This window comes from Cebus imitator, unplaced genomic scaffold (genome assembly GCF_001604975.1).
Source record: "Cebus imitator isolate Cc_AM_T3 unplaced genomic scaffold, Cebus_imitator-1.0 Scaffold194, whole genome shotgun sequence".
NCBI classification, from domain to species: domain Eukaryota; kingdom Metazoa; phylum Chordata; class Mammalia; order Primates; family Cebidae; genus Cebus; species Cebus imitator.
The window spans coordinates 1,722,376-1,745,750 of record NW_016107509.1 but is presented as its reverse complement, the minus strand read 5'-3'; the positions used below and the strand labels follow the sequence as shown (position 1 = coordinate 1,745,750).

Below are 23,375 nucleotides of genomic sequence, written 5' to 3'. Positions count from 1 at the left end.
GGAAAGTAACCAGGGACATGCAGAGAATTAAAACAGGGTAACAAAACAAAATGGCTAGGTGGCTATTATAGAATGGGTAGTCAAGAAAGGTATCTCTGAAGATATAATATTATTTAACTACGGTCCAAATAAAAAGAACCTACCCACATAGTAACTGGGGGAAAAGCAGAAGATACATCTAAGGCCATTGGATACAAAGAGCTTGGCCTAATAAGAAACCACAGAGAGGCCTGCGTGGCTGAAACACAGTAGGCAAGGGGAAGAATAGTATATACTGATTTACAGAGGCAAGCAAGAATCAGCTCACACAGGAAAAAGTTTTTAAAATATGAGCATATCTCTAACTTTATAGCAGTCTTACAGTTTGAAATATTTGAAAAGTGCTCCAATAATAATTACTAGTTTTTGAGACAGCGTCTCACTCAGTTGCCTAGACTGGAGTGCGGTGGCATAATTTCGGCTCACTGCAACCTCCGCCTCCTTGGTTCAAGAGATCCCCTCACCTCAGCCTCCCATCTCAGTCTCCCCAGCAGCTGGGACTACAGGCGCATGCCACTGTTCCCAGCTAACTTTTGTATTTTTTTTTAGAGACAGGGTTTCACCATGTTTCCCAGGCTTGTCTTGAATTCCTGACCTCAAGTGATTCACCCTCTTCGGCCTCCCAAAGTGCTCGGTTTACTGGCGTGAGCCACCACGCCTGGCCAATAATTTTTTTTTCTACAAAGGCAACAACACATAGTTAAACATGATTTATTTTTTAGTGTTTATATTATCAAAAGACTTTCCATAAATATGAAATCCCTTCTTAGATTAGGTACTTGGCTTTTCACTCAGAAAACCTGGTGACCATATATACAGATTATAAATGTTATCTTCCTGGGTAACTAAGTGGTTTTTTTTTTTTTTTTGAGAGAGTGAGTCTCACTCTGTGGCCCACACTGGAGTGCCGCGGCGCAATCTTGGCCCACTGCAACCTCGCCCTCCCAAATTCAGGCATTCTCCTACCTCAGCCTCCTGAGTAGATTGTACTACAAGTGTGTGCTGCCACACCTGGCTACTTTTTGTATTTGTAGCAGAGATGGGGTTTCACCATGTTGGCCAGGCTGGTCTCAAACTCCTGATCTCAAGTGATCCATCCGCCTCAGCCTCCCAAAGTACTGGGATTACAGGCGTGAGCCGCTGCACCATGCGCCCAGCCCTAAGTAGGTATAATTTTTTTTTTTTTTTAAGAGACAGAGTCTCTCTGTGTCATCCAGACTGGAGTGCAGTGGTGCGATCTCGGCTCACTGCAACCTCTGCCTCGCAGGTTCTAGCAGTTCTCCTGCCTCAACCTCTTGAGTAGCTGGGACTACAGGTACACACTGCCATGCCCGGCTAATTTTTTGTATTTTAGTAGAGATGAGGTTTCACCATGTTACCTATGCTGGTCTTGAGCTCCTGAGCTCAGGCAGTCCACCCGCCTCGGCCTCCCAAAGTGCTAGGATTACAGGCATAAGCCACCATGCCCAGCCATATTATTTTTTAATAAAAGAAAATATTTCATAAATAAAATAAGCAGTCCTTTGTGGATCCTCCAGCCAATATAAGTGCTATCTTACTGACTGAAATGTTTGTAGCAGGGAGTAGAAAGAGGAATGCCTGTACATTTCTTGGCACGCCTCAGTCCTACAAACAGTATGTGAAATGCTTCCCATAAGAAAACTCTTCATTTTTCTGTTTTTAGAAATATTTAGGGGTCGGGTGAAGTTGTCCTAACAGAAGAAGAAAGTAAAACTCAAGCCTAGGTGCATTAACTGCTTATTGCTATCTTACTGAAGGATTTAGGGCTATTTATGGCTTGCAATATCTACAAAATACCCACAGCCAATATCATACTGAATGGGCAAAAACTGGAAGCATTCCCTTTGAAATCTGGCACTAGACAGGGATGCCCTCTTTCAGCAATCTTATTCAATATAGTATTGGAAGTTCTAGCCAGAGCAATCAGGCAACAAAAAGAAATAAAGGATATTCAATTAGGAAAGGAGGAAGTCAAATTGTCTCTATTTGCATATGACATGATTGTGTATTTAGAAGACCCTATACTCTCAGCCCAAAATCTCTTGATACTGATAAGCAACTTCAGCAAAGTCTCAGGATACAAAATCAATGTGCAAAAATCACAAGCATTCCTGTACACCAATAAGAAACTTAAAGAGAGCCAAATCAAAAATGAACTGCCATTCACAATTGCTACAAAGAGAATAAAATACCTAGGAATACAACTAACAAAGGATGTAAAGGACCTCTTAAAGGAGAACTACAAAACACTGCTCAACGAAATAAGTGAGGACACAAACAGATGGAAAAACATTCCATGTTCATGGTTAGGAAGAATCAATATCGTGAAAATGGACACACTGCCCAAAGTAATTTATTGATTCAACACTATCCCCATCAAGCTACCAATGACCTTCCTCACAGAACTGAAAAAAACCACCTTAAACTTCATATGGAACCAAAAGAGAGCCTGCATAATAGCCAAGTCAATTTTAAGCACAAAGAACAAAGATGGAGGCATCACGCTACCTGACTTCAAACTATACTACTACAAGGCTACAGTAATCAAAACAGCATGGTATTGGTACCAAAACAGAGACCAATGGAACAGAACAGAGGCCTCGGAGGCAACGCCACACATCTACAACCATCTGATCTTTGACAAACTTGACAAAAACAAACAATGGGGAAAGGATTCCCTGTTTAATAAATGGTGTTGGGAAAACTGGCTAGCCATGTGCAGAAGGCAGAAACTGGACCCGTTCCTGACACCTTACACTAAAATTAACTCCAGATGGTTTAAAGACTTAAACATAAGACCTAATGCCATAAAAGCCCTAGAAGAAAACCTAGTCAAAACCATTCAGGACATAGGCATAGGGAAGGACTTCATGACTAAAACACCAAAAGCATTGGCAACAAAAGCCAAAATAGACAAATGGGGCCTAATTAAACTCCAGAGCTTCTGCACAGCAAAAAAAACAATCATTAGAGTGAACCAGCAACCAACAGAATGGGAAAAAATTTTTGCAGTCTACCCACCTGACAAAGGGCTAATATCCAGAATCTACAAAGAACTAAAACAGATTTGCAAGAAAAAAACAAATGAACCCATTCAGAAGTGGGCGAAAGATATGAACGAAAGAAGACACACGTGAGGCCAACAAACATATGAAAAAATGCTCATCATCACTGGTCATTAGAGAAATGCAAATCAAGACTACATTGAGATACCATCTCACGCTAGTTAGAATGGTGATCATTAAAAAATCTGGAGACAACAGATGCTGGAGAGGATGTGGAGAAATAGGAACGCTTTTACACTGTTGGTGGAAGTGTAAATTAGTTCAACCATTGTGGAAGACAATGTGGCGATTCCTCAAGGACCTAGAAACAGAAATTCCATTTGACCCAGCAATCCCATTACTGGGTATATATCCAAAGGATTACAAATTGATCTATTATAAGGACATACGCACATGAATGTTCACTGCAGCACTGTTTACAATAGCAAAGACTTGGAACCAACCCAAACGCCCATCAATGATAGACTGGACAGGGAAAATGTGGCACATATACACCATGGAATACTATGCAGCCATAAAAAATGATGAGTTCGTGTCCTTTGTAGGGACATAGATGAACCTGGAAATCATCATTCTCAGCAAACTGACACAAGAACAGAAAATCAAACACTGCATGTTCTCACTTACAAGTGGGTGTTGAACAATGAGAACACATGGACAGAAGGAGGGGAGCATCACACACTGAGGTCTGTGTTGAGGGGGAACTAGGGGAGGGTCAGGGGGATGGGGAGTTGGGGAGGGATAACATGGAGAGAAATGCCAGTTATAGGTGATGGAGAGGAAGGCAGCAAACCACATTGCCATTTATGTACCTATGCAACAATCCTGCATGTTCTTCACATGTACTTCAAAACGTAAAATGCAGTAAAATAAAAAATAAAAAAAACCCACACAATTCCTATTATATTCACAGAACAAGAGGAAAACAGTTGTTGTTTAGAACTAAAAGAGGGGGAAAAATCAAGTCAAATTTCTTCTTACTTGGCAGAACTGCAGTGGTCCCATTGCATATTCCTCCATGCTGCTTGGTAATGAAGCTCCTCTAGTTCAGGACACCAATCTTTATTTTCATAATCTAATCCTTTTAAATAGATGGAAAGAATATGGCAGAGTCCCAAATTCTGCAAGGCCTGAACAGGAATTATATTTTTTAAGTAATCAACAGAAAACAAGAGAAAAAACAGTAAACATAAAAATTAACTTATACAAATTTTAATTCACAGTATCGCTTAAAATCCCAAAATATCAGCTGGGTGTGGTGGCTCATGCCTGTAATCTCAGCACTTTGGGAGGCTGAGGCTGGAGGATCACTTGAGCCCAGGAGTTTGAGACCAGCCTGGACAGCAAAGCAAGACCCTGTCTCTACAAATTTTTTTTAATTACCTGGGTATGATGGTGTGTACCTGTAGCCCCATCTACTTGGGTAGCTGCAAGTGAGAGGTGCCCCTGAGCCTGGGAGGTTGGGCTGCAGTGAGCTGCGATCACGCTAATGCACTCCAGCCTCAATAACAGGGTGACACCTTATCTCTAAAAAAAATTTTTTTAATCCCACAATATTGTTTAATGTTTCCCAAAGAAACACAAAGACAGAGCTCAAAGGGCTCTAATATTTCATGAAAGAATAGCTAAGGAGTACTAGCCAATAATAGAAATAATAGGTTCTGGGATGAACTCTATTACAAACTATGAGAAATAGTTTACATGAGATTTTCCATGTGAAGCAGTAAGTACACTACCTAACGCATTGTATATGCTCAAAAAACGTCTTCTATTGTTATCCAACAACACTGTGACCAAGAAAGCTACACCACCTTCTAGGTCAATGACCTGTCCAACTTTCCTTTGTATCCCTGAATTTTGTTTCCTCTTTTTTTTTTTTTTTTTTGCATCCCTCTGCTTCAGGAATATTCCTGAATGTTTAACCTAATCCTCTGAAAAACAGGTAACTTTCAGTCTTATCCCTAGAGTTTATTTGGCTGTGTAAATATCCACTAACATACTGAAATAACCTCAGCACTACACTAATGATGGCTTTACCAAATCTGGAAAAAAAAAAATGTACCTGAATGATTCCTGCCTGGCGGGTGGATGAGGAGATTGCTGTTTCGAGGTCATATGTTACTAGGGCTTTGCCCCACATTGCTTCATGTTCATATGTTCGTAGTCTATAAGAAAATATGGTAAAAATACCTTTGGGTTTTACACGCATATAACTCCTTCATAAACAGAATTACTATACAACTGTTTAGAAAATACAATTTACTGGCTGGGTGCAGTGGCTCACACCTGTAATCTCAGCACTTTGGGAGGCTGAGGCAGGCAGATCACCTGAGGTCGGGAGTTCAAGACCAGCCTGACCAACACTGAGAAACCCATCTTTACTAAAAAAAAATACAAAATTAGCCGGGTGTAGTGGCGCATGCCTGTAATCACAGTTACTCCGGAGGCTGAGGCAGGAGAATCTCTTGAACCCAGGAGGCGGAGGTCATGGTGAGCCAAGATTGCTCCAGCCTGGGTAATAAGAGCTAAACTCTGTCTCAAAAAAAAAGAAAGAAAGAAAAGAAGAAAAGAAAAATACAAGTTACCTAGTAATGGGCTGTAACATCTTCCCTCCACCACAGCCATACAAACTATCTGGCTCTCCAATACTTCTGTAGATTTCTAAGAGAAGATCCTGAAAACACAGAAACAACAAAAATTGAAGAAGGAAAAAAAAATTAGTCTATAAATTTAGCAAATTTTAAATTGTAACATTACCAGTATATGACTCCTAACTGTAAATGTTATGTTATGGAAATAAAATGTAATGATTCTGAAATACAGTTAACCCTTAAACAACACGAGTTTGAACTGTGCAGGACAATTTATATATGTGGATTTTTTTCAATAAATATACTGAAAATGTTTTTGGAGATCTGAAACAATTTGAAAAAACGCACAAACCACATGTTCAGAAATACTGAAAAATTTTTTAAAAGTTAATGAATGCATAAAATGAATATAATGAATGCATAAAATAAATGTATATACTAATCTACACATTCTATTTGTATATATTTGATATAATACATTTTGTCATTTACTAGCATAAAATATACACAAATCTATTACAAAAAGTTAAAATTTATCAAAACTTACACACACTGTACAAAGCATTATTTGCAGTTAAGACAAATATAAACAAATGTAAAGATGTAATATTAAATCATAACTGCATAAGATTAACTGTAGTACATATTGGACTACTGTAATAATTTTGGAGTTACCTCCTGTTGCTATTGTGGTGAGCATTATTGTGTTGTATGTGCTTAAATACCATGTGACACGAATCATTTCCACATGAGCAGTTTATCTCTCTAGTAAATTGTGTATAACAGTAAAAAGTAATCTCTTCAGCTTCTCATGTATTTTTTCACTGTGTTTACTGCAATACTGTAAGCGTTGATTATTACCATGGGAGGCTGGAGGTGCTTCCAAGAAGCAGAGAAAAGTCATGTCATTACAAGAAAACGGTGAATTGCTTGATATGTACTGTAGATTAAGGCCTAAAGTACATATCAGCCAGCACTGGTTGCCTGCAATTCATTATAATGACAGATGATTCATTATAAAAAGATGATGTAAACTTATGGTATTGATAAATACAGTACAGTGCTGTAAATGTATTTTCTCTTCCTAATGATTTTCTCAACAACATTTTCTTTTCTCTAGCTACTTTATTGTAAAAATACAGTATATAATACATATACAAAATATGTGTTGTTTATATCATCGGTAAGACTTCTGGTCAACAGTAGACTATTAGTAGTTAACTTTTGACTACTAATTTAGTTATACCTGGACTTTCAATAGCACAGGGGTTAGCGCTTATAACCCACACACTGTTCAAGGGTCAACTGTATATACTAACGATTTGGATCAGCAACACAGCAGACTGGTCCTAGACAACAGGAGGACTGTAGACTACTTGAGAAGAATTGCCTACAATTTCATGAATTAGATAAGAAATAAGTACCAATCTACCAGGCTTTTATCACATGCAAAAATAATCACACAAACAAAACCAAACAATATTGTCAACACGTAAAACTGTACATGGGCTGGGCGCAGTGGTTCACGTCTTTAATCCCAGAACTTTGAATAGCCATGGCAGGCAGAATGCTTGAGCTCAGGAGTTCAAGATCAGCCTGGGCAACATGGCTAAACTCCCATCTCTACAAAAGTTAGCTGGGCACGATGGGGCATGCCTGTAGTCCCAGCTACTTGTGAGGCTGAGGTGGAAGGATGGCTTGAGCCTGGGAGGCAGAGGTTGCAGTGCGCTATGATTGCACCACTGCATTCCAGCCTGGGTGACAGAGCCAGCCTCTGTCTGAAAAAAAACCCAAAAACTGTAAATGGGAAAATACAGTCCTGCAAAGTATGACTCTTAAAAACTGAATTTGGTAAGAATAAAGGTCATGGATTTTTCTTTGAAAGATAGCACAAAACTTTACTGGAATTGGTAAAATTTGATATGAATAAAGTAATTTGGTTACTCAAATCTTCGTTGCAAAATTTACAAAGAAAAGCTAGATTATGTTTAAATGAATCTCATAAAAATCATAAAATAGAAAATATTAGGAACTATATTGCATAGAAAAGTGATCAAGCAATTGAACTGCCTTTATGGTGCTTACTCTGTGAAATATTTTCTACATACAAATTCATTTATATTGGCATAGTTCTATAGTTCCAATTCAAATGTTTCTATTCATAATGAGAAATCAAGTCCTCAGAGTAGAAAAGTTCAGTACCCATGCTTATTACAGTGCTTAGTATACAGACAATATTCCAAAAACTCAGTAGAGGAGGAGGAGACTATGAAGAAGGCAAAAGTGAAAGGAGAAAAATCAGGAGAGTGGATCAGAAAGGGAAGGGAGAGGGTGATACTTAAAGAGAACATAGGGAAGAAGGAAATTTTTTTGTGTTTGGGAGAAAGGGAATTTTTAAACAGGAGAGGTTTAAAAATGTTCAGAACATAGTTCAAAGGGAGAATAGCATATTAAAAAATAAAGTGCCTGAGAAAGAGCAGATAAAAAAACAAGGCAGAGGCAGAATTAGTCTCAAATAGGAGAAACTGCTTCTATAACAAAAGGGAAGGTTATGACAGGAGCAGATGCCAGGAGATTTCAACATCTGATAGTGGCAAATGGTAAGATTTCCTATCTATGCCTTCTATTTTCTCCAAGTAGGAGGCAGGCTGAAAGCAACAGTGTTGAAGAGAAGACGAGAGGTTTAAAGTTGAAATTGTCATTGTGAAGGAATGAATTGATCAAAGAAATTCAGTAAGCATACCAGACAGTAACGTGAGCCAATTTGAAAATGGGTATCAAGAAACTTATAGAAGAAGCAATCCGCTTCTTCTGTGACATACAATAAGCAAGCAAACAAATAAATATATAGTTTTATACCCTAAGTGCTATAGAGGAAATGAATAGGGTGTTATGGCAGAAAATGCATGGTATAAACTCTGAGACAGGTAGTTTTACTTTCGTCTTTCAGATAAGGGAGCTCAACCAGTGGCAGAGGCAGTATTAGAATTCAAGTCAGTCTACTCCAAGGCTTAAGCTTCAGACCATAAATTTATATATATGATGCTTAGTCCAATAAGTAAATTCAGTTTAAAAATCAAATGGCATCTGTACAGTGTCTATAACAAAATAATCCAAACTATGAGAGAAATACTGTCATAAATAATAGAGCCTCTAATATTTACCTGTAAACTTATTCCAGTTTCTTCTTTACTTTTTTCACTCAAGCTAGAAATAGTTGTACTTTGGCTTCCTTCTTCAAATGCAAGATTTCTGTTTGTCACAAGAACACCTCTTTTAATGAGAACATACTATTTGGAAGCTCCTGGATACATATACTATAGACTTTGACAGAAAAAAACTAATGCAGGTTGCAAACAAAACAGAATAACTCTTATACTTTAAAACATAATACCATTTAGACCTAGGATGGAAAAGAAATTTGTGAATGAAAATTACATTTTAAGAACAATCTTCTACATATGGGAAGGTTATATGCAAAAATATTATTATTTATAAAGAGACAGGCTTGTTTAAAAATAGAGCAGATGCCCTCCATGTACTATATACTCTGTCAATGATTTCATTTGAAATTTAACCCAATCAATAATTACAGACACACAAATGACCACAATGAGACAGAATTTAATGCCTAATACATTGACAGAAATTAAGAAATATGCTATTAACTGTTGAAAAGGAAGTAGATCAGTAGGATCCACCTAAACAAGATTATAAAATTAGAAAGTGACAGTCAGGATTAGAACTCAGATTTGCATTTTATACATATTACTTTCAGTTCTGTAAGTAAATTCAATTCTAAAACCGTAATAGCTATGGTGTCTGTAACAGTAATAATCTAATACATAAAATAAATACTATCATAAGTGATAGTACCTCTAATATTTACCTATATACTTATTCCAGTTTTTTTTTTTTTTTTTTTTAGATAAGGTCTCACCCTGTCACCCAGGCTAGAGTGCAGTGGCACAATCATGGCTCACTGCAGCCTCTGCCCCCTGAGTTGCTGGAACTACATGTGTGAGCCACCATGCCCGGCTAATTTATTTTTATTTTTAGTAGAGATGAGGTCTCACTGCGTTGCCCAGGCTGGTCTCAATCTCCTGGCCTCAAGCAGTCCTCTCACCATGGCCTCCCAAAGTGCTGGGATTAACATGTGTGAGCCACTGTGCCTAGCCTTCTTTATACTTTTTTAACTACACTAGAAATAGTTATACTTTGGCTCCTTTCTTCAAATGTGAGGCTTCCTACTGATCACTTCCTTACCAACTACATTTCTGATTAAGTACACAAACTGGTATAACCACTTTAAAAAACAATTTGGAGGCCGGGCGCGGTGGCTCAAGCCTGTAATCCCAGCACTTTGGGAGGCCGAGGCGGGTGGATCACAAGGTCAAGAGATCGAGACCATCCTGGTCAACACGGTGAAACCCCGTCTCTACTAAAAATACAAAAAATTAGCTGGGCATGGTGGTGCGTGCCTGTAATCCCAGCTACTCAGGAGGCTAAGGCAGGAGAATTGCTTGAACCCAGGAGGCGGAGGCTGCGGTGAGCCGAGATGGTGCCATTGCACTCCAGCCTGGGTAACAAGAGCGAAACTCCGTCTCAAAAAAAAAAAAAAAAACAATTTGGGACAAGGTGCAGTGGCTCATGCTTGTAATCCCAGTACTTTGAAAGGCTGAAGTAGGACTGCTCGAGCTCAGGAGCTCAAGACCAGCCTGAGCAACATAGCAGGATCTTGTCTCTACTAAAAATTTTTTTAAAATGAGATGAATCAGTGGTGTGTGCCAACAGTCCCAGCTACTTGGGAGGCTGAGGCAAGAGGATCATTTGAGCCTGGAAGATTAAGACTACAGTGAGCTATGATCACACCCCTGCACTCCAGCCTGGGCCAAAGAATGAGACCTAGCCCATTTCAAATGAACAAAGATTTGAAGAGGGCAGTGGGGATAATAAACTGTTTTACTTTATTTCTCATTCTTTTACTTTCTTGATTATTTTTTGTTTTTCACCGTGATCTAGGAGTATATTTATTACATTCTTATGACTGTTCTCAGTCAGAGGAAAGTGAATTAAATTCACTAGAAATACAGGTAGATGAAGACATGAAACAGTTATGGAAAGAAATCAGTTCCATTACTTCATAGCCATTTTGGATTATAATTTTGGATACTTTATATCCAAAATTAATCTTGAATAGTTTAGGAATCAGTGGTAAATGTAATCTAATTAAACTTAGGAAATCATTTAATCATTTGAAAAATATTTATTCACCCTTAAGTTCTCAATGCTAGAGCTGTTATAGGGAATATACAGAAAATTAAGTATGGACTCTGTCCTATAGGAATTTGCTATCTGTACAATTTTTATAATACCTAAGTAATAAACATTCCTATTATTTAAGAGGAGGAATTACATATTTCTTTTTAAAATGTTATTATAATTTCACTTTAAAACAAAATTTCTACCTAAGATGTCTTTTAAATGGGGAACTGGGGGCAAACTAAATCTTTATCATATACCCTTATTGAGACAATGTCAATATTTATTTTACAAACCAAAAATTCTAAACTCCATTACCTTTTCTCTTGATCATCCATGCTTTTCTTATCTGCATAGATTTCTGCATAGAGTAAAGCTGTAAAGTGAGCAGCACAAGACTGAGCTACCTTGGCAACTTCTAGATAATTTAAATCCAGCCAGAAAGCATCATCAAAAATTGTTCTTGAAGAAGGCCTAAAGAAAAATGAGGTATATCATTCACTTTTTAAAATTTCAATATCAAAAGAAAAGCATGTTGGTTTAAAATACAATGGTAGTAAATGCTTGACAGAAAATTACAAATTCCTAAAAACCACATTTCCCCAAAATATGCCTATAAACATTATAAAATAATATGGCTGAAGAGTCCTATTTAATAATCTTTTTGGTTTTTCTGTTTTCCCTCAAACTCATCAGAAAATCTGATGAAACTATAGGCTATCACCTGATACAAAATTGGGGTTCATATCTGCTCTCCACCAAGAAATCCATGTACCACAGGCTAAGAATAGGATACACAGAATAATTAATGCAAATGCACACAAGCACCACCCCAACACACACTTTAAAATAGTCAATTTGACAAAAATATTGTCTCATCTAAGACACAGATACATGTCTTTCCTAATGTGACTTATTTTCTCCTTAATGTATTGCCTAGATTGGGCTACTTAATAAAAATCTTCCAGTCTGTTAATAGGTAGGTTGAGATTGAAAAGGACCATAGACATTATCTTTTTTTTTTTTTTTTTTGAGATGGAATCTTGCTCTGTTGCCAGGCTGGAGTGCAGTGGCAAAATCTCAGCCCACAGCAATTTCCACCTCCTGGGTTCAAGCAATTCCCCCTACTTCAGCTTCCTGAGTAGTTGGTACTACAGGTGTGCACCAACATGCTCAACTAATTTTTTGTATTTTAGTAGAGACGGGGTTTCACCAGGTTGGCCAGGATGGTCTCGATCTCCTGACCTTGTGATCTGCCCACCTCAGCCTCCCAAAGTGCTGGGATTATAGGCATGAGCCACTGCACCCAGCCAGATATTATCTTTGTCAAAACTAGCATTATAGAGATGGGACAATGGTATTGGTTAAGAGCACTGGTATTGAAGTTCAATAGAGGTAGGTTCAAATCCAGCTATATTATCTACTACCAGCTGTGTGATCATCAGCAACTTAACTTCTTAAACCTCAGTTTCCTTACTTGTAAATGCTAGAACAACACAGACCTTGGAGAATGGGTGCCACCATTAAATAATGCCTGCAAAGTTGATGAATAAGGCACACCCTACTACATAGCAAGCATTCAACTATACTAATTTTTTGAGGAACATGAAGTTCAGAGAAGTGAAATAATTTGCCATGGAAAGGAAGACACTGCCAACATTATTCTGATTTTGAAAGATGCTAAGACTGAGGTTCAAAGTCATCAAGTAATTTTTTGTTGTTGTTCTATTGTCGTTCTTTGTTTTTGCCCAACATACTGTACAGGATAACAAGTAATTTTTGTACAGCATAAGCTTGGACTTGAATTCATATCTTTACCCCTTTTTCTATATCCCATTCATATTTTCTTAAGGAATCTTCTTCATGATCTTACTCAGAATTAAAATGGAATATGAAGAATTTTTTCTTCTCCAAATCCTGCCAATGTCAACACCATTCTACTCCAAAGGTAAGTCTCAAATGTTACGGGTAAAACTGCCTCCCAGCACCAAGAAAACAAATGCTCTCAGCTACATTTAAAGCTTCTGATTGTGATAAGACATTTATGGAGCCAACAAACACGTGAAAAAAGCTCAACACTGGTCATTGGAGAAATGCAAATCAAAACCACATTGAGATACCATCTCACACCAGTTAGAATGGTGATCATTAAAAAATCAGGAGACAACAGATGCTGGAGAGGATGTGGAGAAATAGGAATGCTTTTATACTGTTGGTGGAAATGCCAATTAGTTTAACAATCGTGGAAGACAGTGTGGTGATTCCTCAAGGATCTAGAACTAAAAATACCATTTGACCCAGCAATCCCATTACTGGGTATATACCCAAAGGATTATAAATCATTCATAAAAACACATGCACATGTATGTTTATTGCAGCACTGTTCACAATAGCAAAGACTTGGAACCAACCCAAATGCCCATCAATCATAGACTGGATAAAAAAATGTGGCACATACACACCATGGAATACTATGCAGCCATAAAAAAGGATGAATTCGTGTTCTTTTCAGGGACATGGATAAAGCTGGAAATCATCATTCTGAGCCAAATGACATAAGAACAGAAAACCAAACACCGCATGTTCTCACTCATAAGTGGGTATTGAACAATGAGAAGACATGGACACAGGGAAGGGAATATCACACACCAACGGCCTGCCAGGGGGTGGGGGGCTAGGGGAGGGATAGCAGGGGGTGGGTGGGTAGGGGAGGGATAACATTAGGAAATATACCTAATGTAGATGACAGGGTGATGGATGCAGCAAATCACCATGGCATGTATATAGCCATGTAACAAACCTGCATGTTCTGCACATGTACCCCAGAACTTAAATAATTTAAAAAAAAAAAAAAGCTTCTGATAGGCCTTCTTAGAAGAAAATCTGGTATAAAACTATAAGGTAAATCAGTAACTTTCTAAACAGAATAAAGACACTGAAAGGCATAAAACTTCTTTTTCTACTAGAGGAGAGGAATGGTGTAAGAATATATAGAAATTAATTTTTTAAGATGTTAATACATTTAGGCTTTAAAAAAATTCCATTTTTCACTCACCTGTCCCTCGTATTCTTTACCAAACACTGCCACCACCACCATACACACTCATGAGACATCGATTTCTACCGTTTCAAATTATAGGCCTACTACACTATTTCTTTAGAGTTCTGGTCAACTCTTGAGCAGTATTGGTCAGTTAGACTATCCACTCTAGCAATTCCTGTATGCATTATTAAAAATCGCACGACTAGTAAGAGGAACAAAGATACTATACTATAAAACAATTTACCAGAATGAAGAAAATAAACATAGTCATAGCACAGTATTGCCACAGATTTTGAGACTACTGAATACAGTAAAGAAACTCACATCTTAAAGATATATAAAGAAGATATTTATACAACTCTATTTGCTTCTTAGAACTAAAGCAAAGAGAAAAGTAAAAAGGGAGGTAATACAGCTAAATGTAACTTGGAAAATTACTTGCTCATATCCCATCACTAATATAGATTAAATAAATTGAAGCCAAGAAGGCTGCACAGTTTAACAAAAGTAACACTCTTAATGGTACGGCGTGTATTAGAATTGAGAGTTCTTGACACTGATTTAACCAAAGTGCTATCCTGCATATGGATTACGCAAGGAGATATAAATATCACACAAATTAAATATAGCACTTTACAGCAGCTTTACCTAAATAACTGTGTTAAAATTCAGCCAGTAGTTAAAAAGTTACAGGCTAGATTCTAAACGTGAGAAGCAACACTCATTACATACCTCTTTTGTCTTCTCATGTAGTCCACAACAGCAAGCATTGTTCTTTGTGATTTTTTATCCAAACAGCATCGGGAAAAGTGTTCTGATTCTGACAAACAAAAATATCTCCTCTCAGTCCCAGGCATGTTTGCTTACACACCTTTTTCCTTCTTATTTATGTGTCTATCTCCCACTATGCTACAAGGTTCTGGAGGGGCAGTACCTAACACAAAATTGGTTCTGAAGGAATTTAATGGCATTTCTTTTGCTTTTAAAATATTCTCTTATAATCAAAGTGACAGCTTACATTGTAATTTATATTTTATTTTTGACGAGGATGAATTCATTGATTCAGTAAGATCTTTTATGTGCTAAGTCCTTAGTATATAACCATGAACAAGACAGGCCATGTCAGATCACACAGAACTCATGGACTAGCCCAGGAGTTACCACAAAGTATGATAAGTATCACAATAGGAAAGTTTAAAGTGCTACAGAAGCTTAGGGGAGGGAACCTCAACTAGACAAGAAAAGTTTCATAGAAAAAGTGATACTGGCCAAGTGCAATGGCTTATGCCTGTAATCCCAACACTCTGGGAGGCTGAGGCAGACAGTTCACTTGAGGCCAGGAGTTTGAGGCCAGCGTGGCCAACATGGTGAAATCCCGTCTCTATTACAAATACAAAAAAATAGCAGGGCATGCTGACACAATCCCAGCTACTCAGGAGGCTGAGGCACAAGAATCGCTTGAGCCTGAGAAGCAGAGGTTGCAATGAGCTGAGATCACACCACTGCACTCCAGCTTGGGTCACATAGCAAGTGTCTTGTCTTGAGAAGAAAAAAGAAAAAGTGATACCTGAAAGAAGAGTAATGGTTAGTCATGAGGACAGTGCTACAGGTAATAATAATATCTGAGATGGCTGGAAGCAAGACATAACTTGGACAATTTAATGAAAGAATTTCAACTGTGCTAAGTCATAAAGTTAGAAAGCAGTAAGGATGCTAAGGGCAGAGAGAAACAAATGGACTAAGTGATTCATAACACAGAATTGGCAAGATTTGGCAATCCCGTGAAATATGTGAGAGAAGTTTCTAGAGTAAGCAACTGAGTGCTGTTTCTAGAGTAAGCAACTAAATGCTGTTTGTCAAAGAGGTATATACACATTAAAAGAAGTAGGCCAGGGGGAAGAGATGAAGAAGATGATGTGTTTGCTTTTTGACAGTTGAGCCTGAGATGCACATGGGACGTTTAGTGAAGGCAGTGAGACTTACAGCCATCAGAAAAGATATACCATTTAAATTTTATAAAAATACGCATTTACTTTCCTTTTCAATAATAGAATTTTATATGTAAATTTAAATTTTCACTTAAGATAAAAATATTGGCATTGTACACAGATAAAATAATTATTTTCAATGGCTGTAGCATAAATATGTATACATAAGTGATAAACATGAAAAAAGTCTTGGCCATGTTCATAACAAATTACCAGGTTATCATAAACAATGATTACCTTAAACTATAATAAAAATTGTTTTTAACAGTGGTGTAAATTACATAATGCTTAAATCGTTTATACCTGCATTTTCCCAATTAAACATAAGAGATATATTTTAAGTAGTTTACAAAGCCTCTATGAGAATTTTTATTTCAGGATTTTCATTTCAGTGGCCTAAAGAAAATTCACATAAGCACATTCTGAATCATTTAGAAAATCAGCTTACAATCTAGTAGGATCACAAAATGGGCATCCATGTCTGTGTTTATAATTTATAATGTACTTTTCCAAATAGTAGATTTGTCATTGCTGTTACCCAATAGAAAAATACATAAAATATAAAGCACAGCAAACTGAAGTCTAAATGACATTAAAGCCATGTCAAATGAAGGTTATAGCAGTAAAAGCAGAAGAAACAATTGGAAGAACTGAGTAATTACAACCTTTGCTGAAGTGACTGGAAGGACTGGGAGGAGCAAATTAGTTGTGGCAAAGCATCACATTAAATCAACATTTATATACTAGAATTGATTGGTCTTGAAGTATAAGTGAACTCCTTCCCTCAGGTGATCTGCCCATCTCTGCCTCCCAAAGTGCTGAGATTATAGGCATGAGCCACCGCACTCGGCCAAAGGTTGCTTTTTAAATAGAGTTGGCCAGAGCTCTGAAAATATGAAAATTTTATCATATCTGCACCACAGTACCTAAAATACTGTGTTTTTTTTTCCATTGCCAGAATGTTGGGTGTTTCTTTTTCACATTCATATTGCCTGTGCAGGCACAGTGCCTGACACATATTGAAAGCTCTATTAGTTGTTCCATTATCAATACCCAAAATATACTGAGAGAATACTATACATCAAGGATTATCCTGGGCACTTTACACATACTATTTCGTTGAAAACTTGTTGCAACTTCTATCTCCATTCCACAGATGAAGAAACAAATTTAGAAGTAATAGATTTAAGTCTGTAAAGTGCCTTTAGTGGGATTCAACTTTAAATCTGGCTTTCTCTAGAACTGAGGAGTTAACAGCATTAATGTTAAAAATTTAATAAGAGTACCTGAGTCCATGTATGCAGGGGTTGTGGATCGGCTCGTTTGTGAGAAGTGTCTAAGACAGCTTGTGAAAAATCCCTGAACGTGTGTAGAAAGCAGATTTCTCCATGATTCATTTGTATCTTGGAGTAAAATATCATGAATCAAGTATGGAAGTACAGTCTGACAAAAGTCAGTTTTCACCTAGAATATATAAACAAATCCACCCAATAGTTTGAGCAAACATAAGTAAAATGAATACAGTTTACTTAAAATTTTCATGCCCTGTTGTTGACATATTAAATTTCTAAGAGTATAGATTAATCTGGCATAAACTCAACATACTGCTAAAAAACAAACAAAAAACATGTATCAGGTGGTATTTAAAACAAAACCACGCTAGGCTAGTATATCAATATCAAATATATATGTTAGTGACACTGTAACTGTTCATTCCCAGTCTAGGCCATTAGCATAATGAACTAGGATACTGCGTACAAATGAAATTATATCACCACTTTAAATACAGTTTCAGAGTTGAAAAGTGTTAGAGAAGTTTTCTGATTTGATAGAAGAGGGGAAAATGTATCAAATGTTTAAGAGAAAAGTTAAAAATCCGATTTTTATGCATTTTCTATCCTCAGTGAAGAAGTACAACAGTCATGTTAAAAATGTTTATTTTTTAATAAGCCCCAATTTCTGGGTATAAAATTTGGGTAATTATTTGTGGTATATTCCAAAGAGCAGAAAAGTGCTCTATACATCTGGCACATCAAAACAGTACTCAACTTTATTTTTGCTATTCACCGTACTCCATATTTAACATATGAATGGATCATTACATTCCATATTCATCATATTCATCATTTCCACACACCTAAGACAGCTTATAGATTACTAACTGCACTCTTTCTTTTTCAAACTAAAGACAAGACAAAAAGCCAGTTTTAGTGCTAGATAATTTAAACTACCAGAAATGAGGTGGGTTCATATGTATATTGGGAACATTTTATCTTCCGGCTCAAAGTTAAAAACCTCATAAAAATTCTTAGCTTTGTTCACTAATGAGAAATAAATACGTGTGTTCAGGGTACCACTCTGCTGAATTGGTGTGAGTGTGGTGTAGTATTATAGAAAAGGTGATGTTTTATTCACTGTTACTACTTTTTCTTTAGAAAATAAGAACTGCATTTCATATTGCTTTCGATGTGGGTACTTCATGAAAATATTTCCCTATCAGTTACCTGTAATTGGCAGACATTTGACTAGTCAGATACTGTGTTTTCACATTTCTGTTGAATCAGGTTTAACAGTGCTATAAATTCTGTAAATCTTAGCTCATTAGAGTGTGTTGTTTCTGATTACACATTTGATGGAAGAGTATAAACTTTGTTTCATTTCGTATATACCTTTACTCTTTATTGAAATAAATTGTACTGTGTCCTTAAAAATAAAAACATTGCTGCCCCACTCCTTTTTCTTATTCAAGAAAGCATATCAAGGAAAATTAATGTGCTCTTATCAGAAGAAGTTAACAAAGTTAGAACAGGCTTTTGGTTAATGTAAATAATTTATATCAAAGTATTTTAACAATCATTAGTAACAAATTATTCAAGGCATCCCTTAGAACTCCTCTAGCATGTTGCTATCCCAAAGCTGAAACCTAATGCATAAAGTTATGGCTAAATACGGATGCTCACTTTTTTTTTTTTCTTTTGAGATGAAGTCTTGTCCTGTCACCCAGGCTGGAGTGCAATGGCGCGATCTCGGCTCACCGCAACCTCCGCCTCCTGGGTTCAGGCAATTCTCCTGCCTCAGCCTCCTGAGTAGCTGGGATTACAGGCACGCACCACCATGCCCAGCTAATTTTTTTGTATTTTTAGTAGAGACGGGGTTTCACCATGTTGACCAGGATGGTCTCGATCTCTTGACCTCGTGATCCACCCGCCTCGGCCTCCCAAAGTGCTGGGATTACAGGCTTGAGCCACCGCGCCCGGCTGGATGCTCACTTTAATAAATTTACAACAGTTTGAGTGGGGGTGATATTACATGAAGATTATGTGTAGTATTCCAGCACTCTTTAAATAAACATGTAATAAATGAGGAATAAAATCAGACTAATCTTACTTCACACATTGGCTTTAATAATTGAAGAATTTCACTTTTTGTGCCTCCACTGTCCAAAAAAGCACAAGTCAGTGTCTTTATCCAAATGTTGTGATTTTCACATAGAGGAATCCACAGATTTATATCATCCAGGCCTTCAAAAGGGTTTTCTTTGTCAAATCTGGGTACTTCTAAAAACTAGAAAGAAGGGGATTAGAAAATGCAAATAAGAGAACTGGAAATCATTTTACTTTTCCTATACAAAATGAGTATAAGAAATCTGTTTATAAATAAAGCTAAATACAGTTAAAACTAAATCTGGAGGCAATGTTTACCTTTTAAAATTAAAACATTTATGCTTATACAAGAGGCAGAGTGGTATGTAAAAACTGCTGTTTTAGGCAGCAGGAAACTTGGGTTCTGCTCTCAGCTCTGTCACTCATTAGTAGTGTATTACACAAATCACAAACTTTGCCTCATCTGTCTCACATACAAAACCAGTCCACATCTACCACAGAGACTTGATTTCAAAATGAAATGAGATTTTTAAATGTTAAAATTATAGTGCTTTCCAGGTTTTATCTACATTACACATTAACTAGCTTCATTAATGGTTTATATTACTAGTAATTTTACTAAGACCAAAATTGTATTTATGTTTTTGTTTGTTTGTTTGTTTGTTTTGTTTTTGAGACGGAGTTTCGCTCTTGTTACTGAGGCTGGAGTGCAATGGCGCGATCTCGGCTCACCGCAACCTCCGCCTCCTGGGTTCAGGCAATTCTCCTGCCTCAGCCTCCTGAGTAGCTGGGATTACAGGCACGTGCCACCATGCCCAGCTAATTTTTTGTATTTTTAGTAGAGACGGAGTTTCACCATGTTGACCAGGATGGTCTCGATCTCTTGACCTCGTGATCCACCCGCCTCGGCCTCCCACAGTGCTGGGATTACAGGCTTGAGCCACCGCACCCGGCCAAAATTGTATTTATGATCCATTGAAAGTACTACTTCAATGCCAGGCTTCTGCCATGAAATTAAATTGGTGAAAACTAAACTGAGTATTTCTCAGTCACTTTATGACAAGAAAATATTAAAGAGGAATGCTTAGATTAAGGAAGGAACAAGTGTTCTTAAACGTGCTTCACAGAGTACTTACAGTAGAACCTTATTATGATACCAGCATGGAAAAGGGAGAAATCTACAGGGTCATCCTATATTTCACGAGGGGATTGTGATATGTTAACTTGCCATGGAAATAAACACTTGTGGATCACAATACCTATAAACTATACTCAAAACTTACAACTTTCATGGGAGCAAGGTAAGGTTCTCTATTTCTTAAAAAAAAAAAAGGTCTATATTTAAGAATTTCCCCTCCCCCAAAATCAACTACTATTTCCTCAGGTTACCTGTCTCAGCATTTCTACACTGCCATAATAAATTAAAAAACAACAAATTCTCTGGGTTTGTGAAGTATGGTTTAAATTACTTATAGAAAAGGCTGTTAGTACAATACTATTTCAAGCAATTTAACAGTCACGACCCACAGCAAACAGAACTATTTTATTAGATATGGTGGGTATTCAATAAACATTTATTAGAGACCTTTTTTCTCGATGTTCTAAAAGGCTGTAGATAGGCCAGCATTGGATCTGTTGTCATCTTATAAATTTCCCAGAAACTATGTCCAGTCTTTGTGGCTAAAATGTTTTTCAAACAGGTAACAGCTGCTGATCGAACTTTGACACTGAAAAAACAAATAATTCAAATGCCTATAAAGTACACTTGTTATTAATCTTGATGAATGTTAACCTCCACCACAAAAATTTCAAAACTAAAATGTTAAATTTATATTAAGAAACTTTACATCTATAAAATTCTCCAGTATGAAACAAAATTATCAAAGGACTTTCACTATTCATTCAGTAAACTTGAATTATTAATCACCGCAACAGCACGTCCCTTCATTCAATACAATAAAGTTTAATTGTGACTACTATAAATGAAAAGGACTCACAAAAAGAAATACTTGAAAGTCATGAAGATTCTGGGAATCCTTTGGTCCACATCTTCATATGCTAAAGTCCTTTGAACATCTAAAGATTTTTCCTCTTAAAGAAAAGTACAAAAAACTTGCACCTGCTTCCTAGTATTCTTAAGTCTCACTAATATTTCTGTGAGTCTGTTTCAGAAAAACCAATTTCAAATTACTATGAAACAAATGAAACATTGAACTTGCCAATTTTCTGTGGTACACTCTTCAAAAACTGGCTTGATATACCTTGAAATACATTTTAAAAATGAGATGAACTGGCTAGATGTGATGTGACTTACGCATATAAACCTAGCACATTAGGAGGCTGAGGCAGAAGGACTGCTTGAGCCCAGGAATTCAAGGTTACAGTGAGCTATGATCTATGATGTATGATCATGCCACTGCACTCCAGCCTAAGTGATAGGGTGAGACTTTGTCTCAAAAAAATAAAAAAAGAGAGAGAGATGAATTAATACATCTTAATACAAGGACAGACGAATGGCTACAAGTGATAAAGCAAGGACAGCAGTAAAATGGAGAAACTAAATGATAAGTGTATGGGTGTTTACTATAAAATTATTTCAATTTAGCTGTATGTTTAAAACTTTTTTTTTAATGAGACAGAGTCTCACACTGTCACCCAGGCTGTAGTGCAGTGGTGCAATCTCGGCTCACTGCAATCTCCGCCTCCTGGGTTCAAGCAATTGTCTTGCCTCAGCCTCCCTAGTAGCTGGGACTACAGGCATGCACCACCATGCCCAGCTAATTGTTTTCTATTTTTAGTAGAGATGGTGTTTCACCATGTTGGCCAGAATGGTCTTGATCTCCTGACCTCGTGATCTGCCTGCCTCAGCCTCCCCAAGTGCTGGGATTACAGGCGTAAGCCACTGCGCCCCACCAAAACTTTTCATAATAAAAGATTGGGAAAGAAACCATACAAAATTGTTTAATGAAACAGAAACAAAAGAAAGAAATACATAGGTACATTAAATCAATAACGGAAACATGGCAGGTAGATGTTACTGCCAATCATTTATTCCTCAAGAGGAGGAAGGGAAGTAGAGAAAAAAATCAAAACACATATTTATCTTAGAAAGGTGCCCAGTTGTGAGGAAACCCTTTGAATCTACCACCAAAAATGGTGATGTAGTACTCAAGGATACCAGTCAATCAACAAATAAATAAATAAATAAGGGAGAGAGAAATAGCACGCACACCAAAGTGATCTCAACCAACCAGCTGAAATTTTGATAATATTTAGTGGAATTCTGTTTTGCATAGAGAATAAATAAGCAATTGAAAACCCTGTCTGATTAGCTTAAGGCTTCCAGGGTTATTAAACAATCTCTGCTTTATGGCTTATTTTAAAAGGATCAAAATAAGACCTAGCTTAGAGGAGAGTGGCACCTCTGATACTGACAAGAGACTAAAACAGCTCCCTTTATATTCCCCTATCTTCTGTGTAGAACCAACTGGTATTATTCTTATTTACTGTTGATTTGTCTAGTCCCACTAAAATTTCTAACAGGGACCTTGTCTGGAATGTTCACCATTATATCAAGTGTCTGGCACATAGCGTAGTCAATAATTACGTGAATTAATAATAATACAAGAATTGTCATAAAGACACTGAGATTAAAAAAAGGACAAAGTTTTAGTTACTGAGAGGATCAGTTTGTGTGAGGTATTATTCTCCATGAATGTCAAATTAAGTAAGTGAGATCAGATATCAGGCATCAGTAAATACTCACCAATCTTCTACCAGTGTGTTATTCAGGTAGGTCAGCATTATGAAGGTCCACTGAAGTTCTTTATCCTCAAATAACTCGAGGGCCTTGGTATAAGATGCATCTTTACTATGTTGTATAGCTATGGTAGAGAAATCTATAGGACCCACTTCTCCCAAGCAGCTTCCAACAGCCTCTACATATAGAAATTCTATTTCAGTAGAGTCACAGGTAAGAGATC

At 37.1% G+C, this 23,375-nt stretch overlaps 1 protein-coding gene across 1 annotated transcript in view; it reads right to left on the bottom strand.

Annotated features, from left to right (window-relative positions):
- ATM (ATM serine/threonine kinase) overlaps positions 1-23,375 on the bottom strand; it is a 146,054-nt gene that overhangs the window by 42,302 nt on the left and 80,377 nt on the right. Inside the window, exons 36-45 of the mRNA XM_037745197.1 lie at positions 23,159-23,330; positions 20,978-21,119; positions 19,397-19,573; positions 17,296-17,473; positions 14,754-14,841; positions 11,297-11,452; positions 8,881-8,968; positions 5,711-5,799; positions 5,188-5,290; positions 4,107-4,255 (exon numbers count right to left, since the gene is read on the bottom strand). Coding sequence (XP_037601125.1) covers positions 4,107-4,255; positions 5,188-5,290; positions 5,711-5,799; positions 8,881-8,968; positions 11,297-11,452; positions 14,754-14,841; positions 17,296-17,473; positions 19,397-19,573; positions 20,978-21,119; positions 23,159-23,330 — 1,342 coding nt within the window. The remainder of the gene's footprint in view (positions 1-4,106; positions 4,256-5,187; positions 5,291-5,710; positions 5,800-8,880; positions 8,969-11,296; positions 11,453-14,753; positions 14,842-17,295; positions 17,474-19,396; positions 19,574-20,977; positions 21,120-23,158; positions 23,331-23,375) is intronic.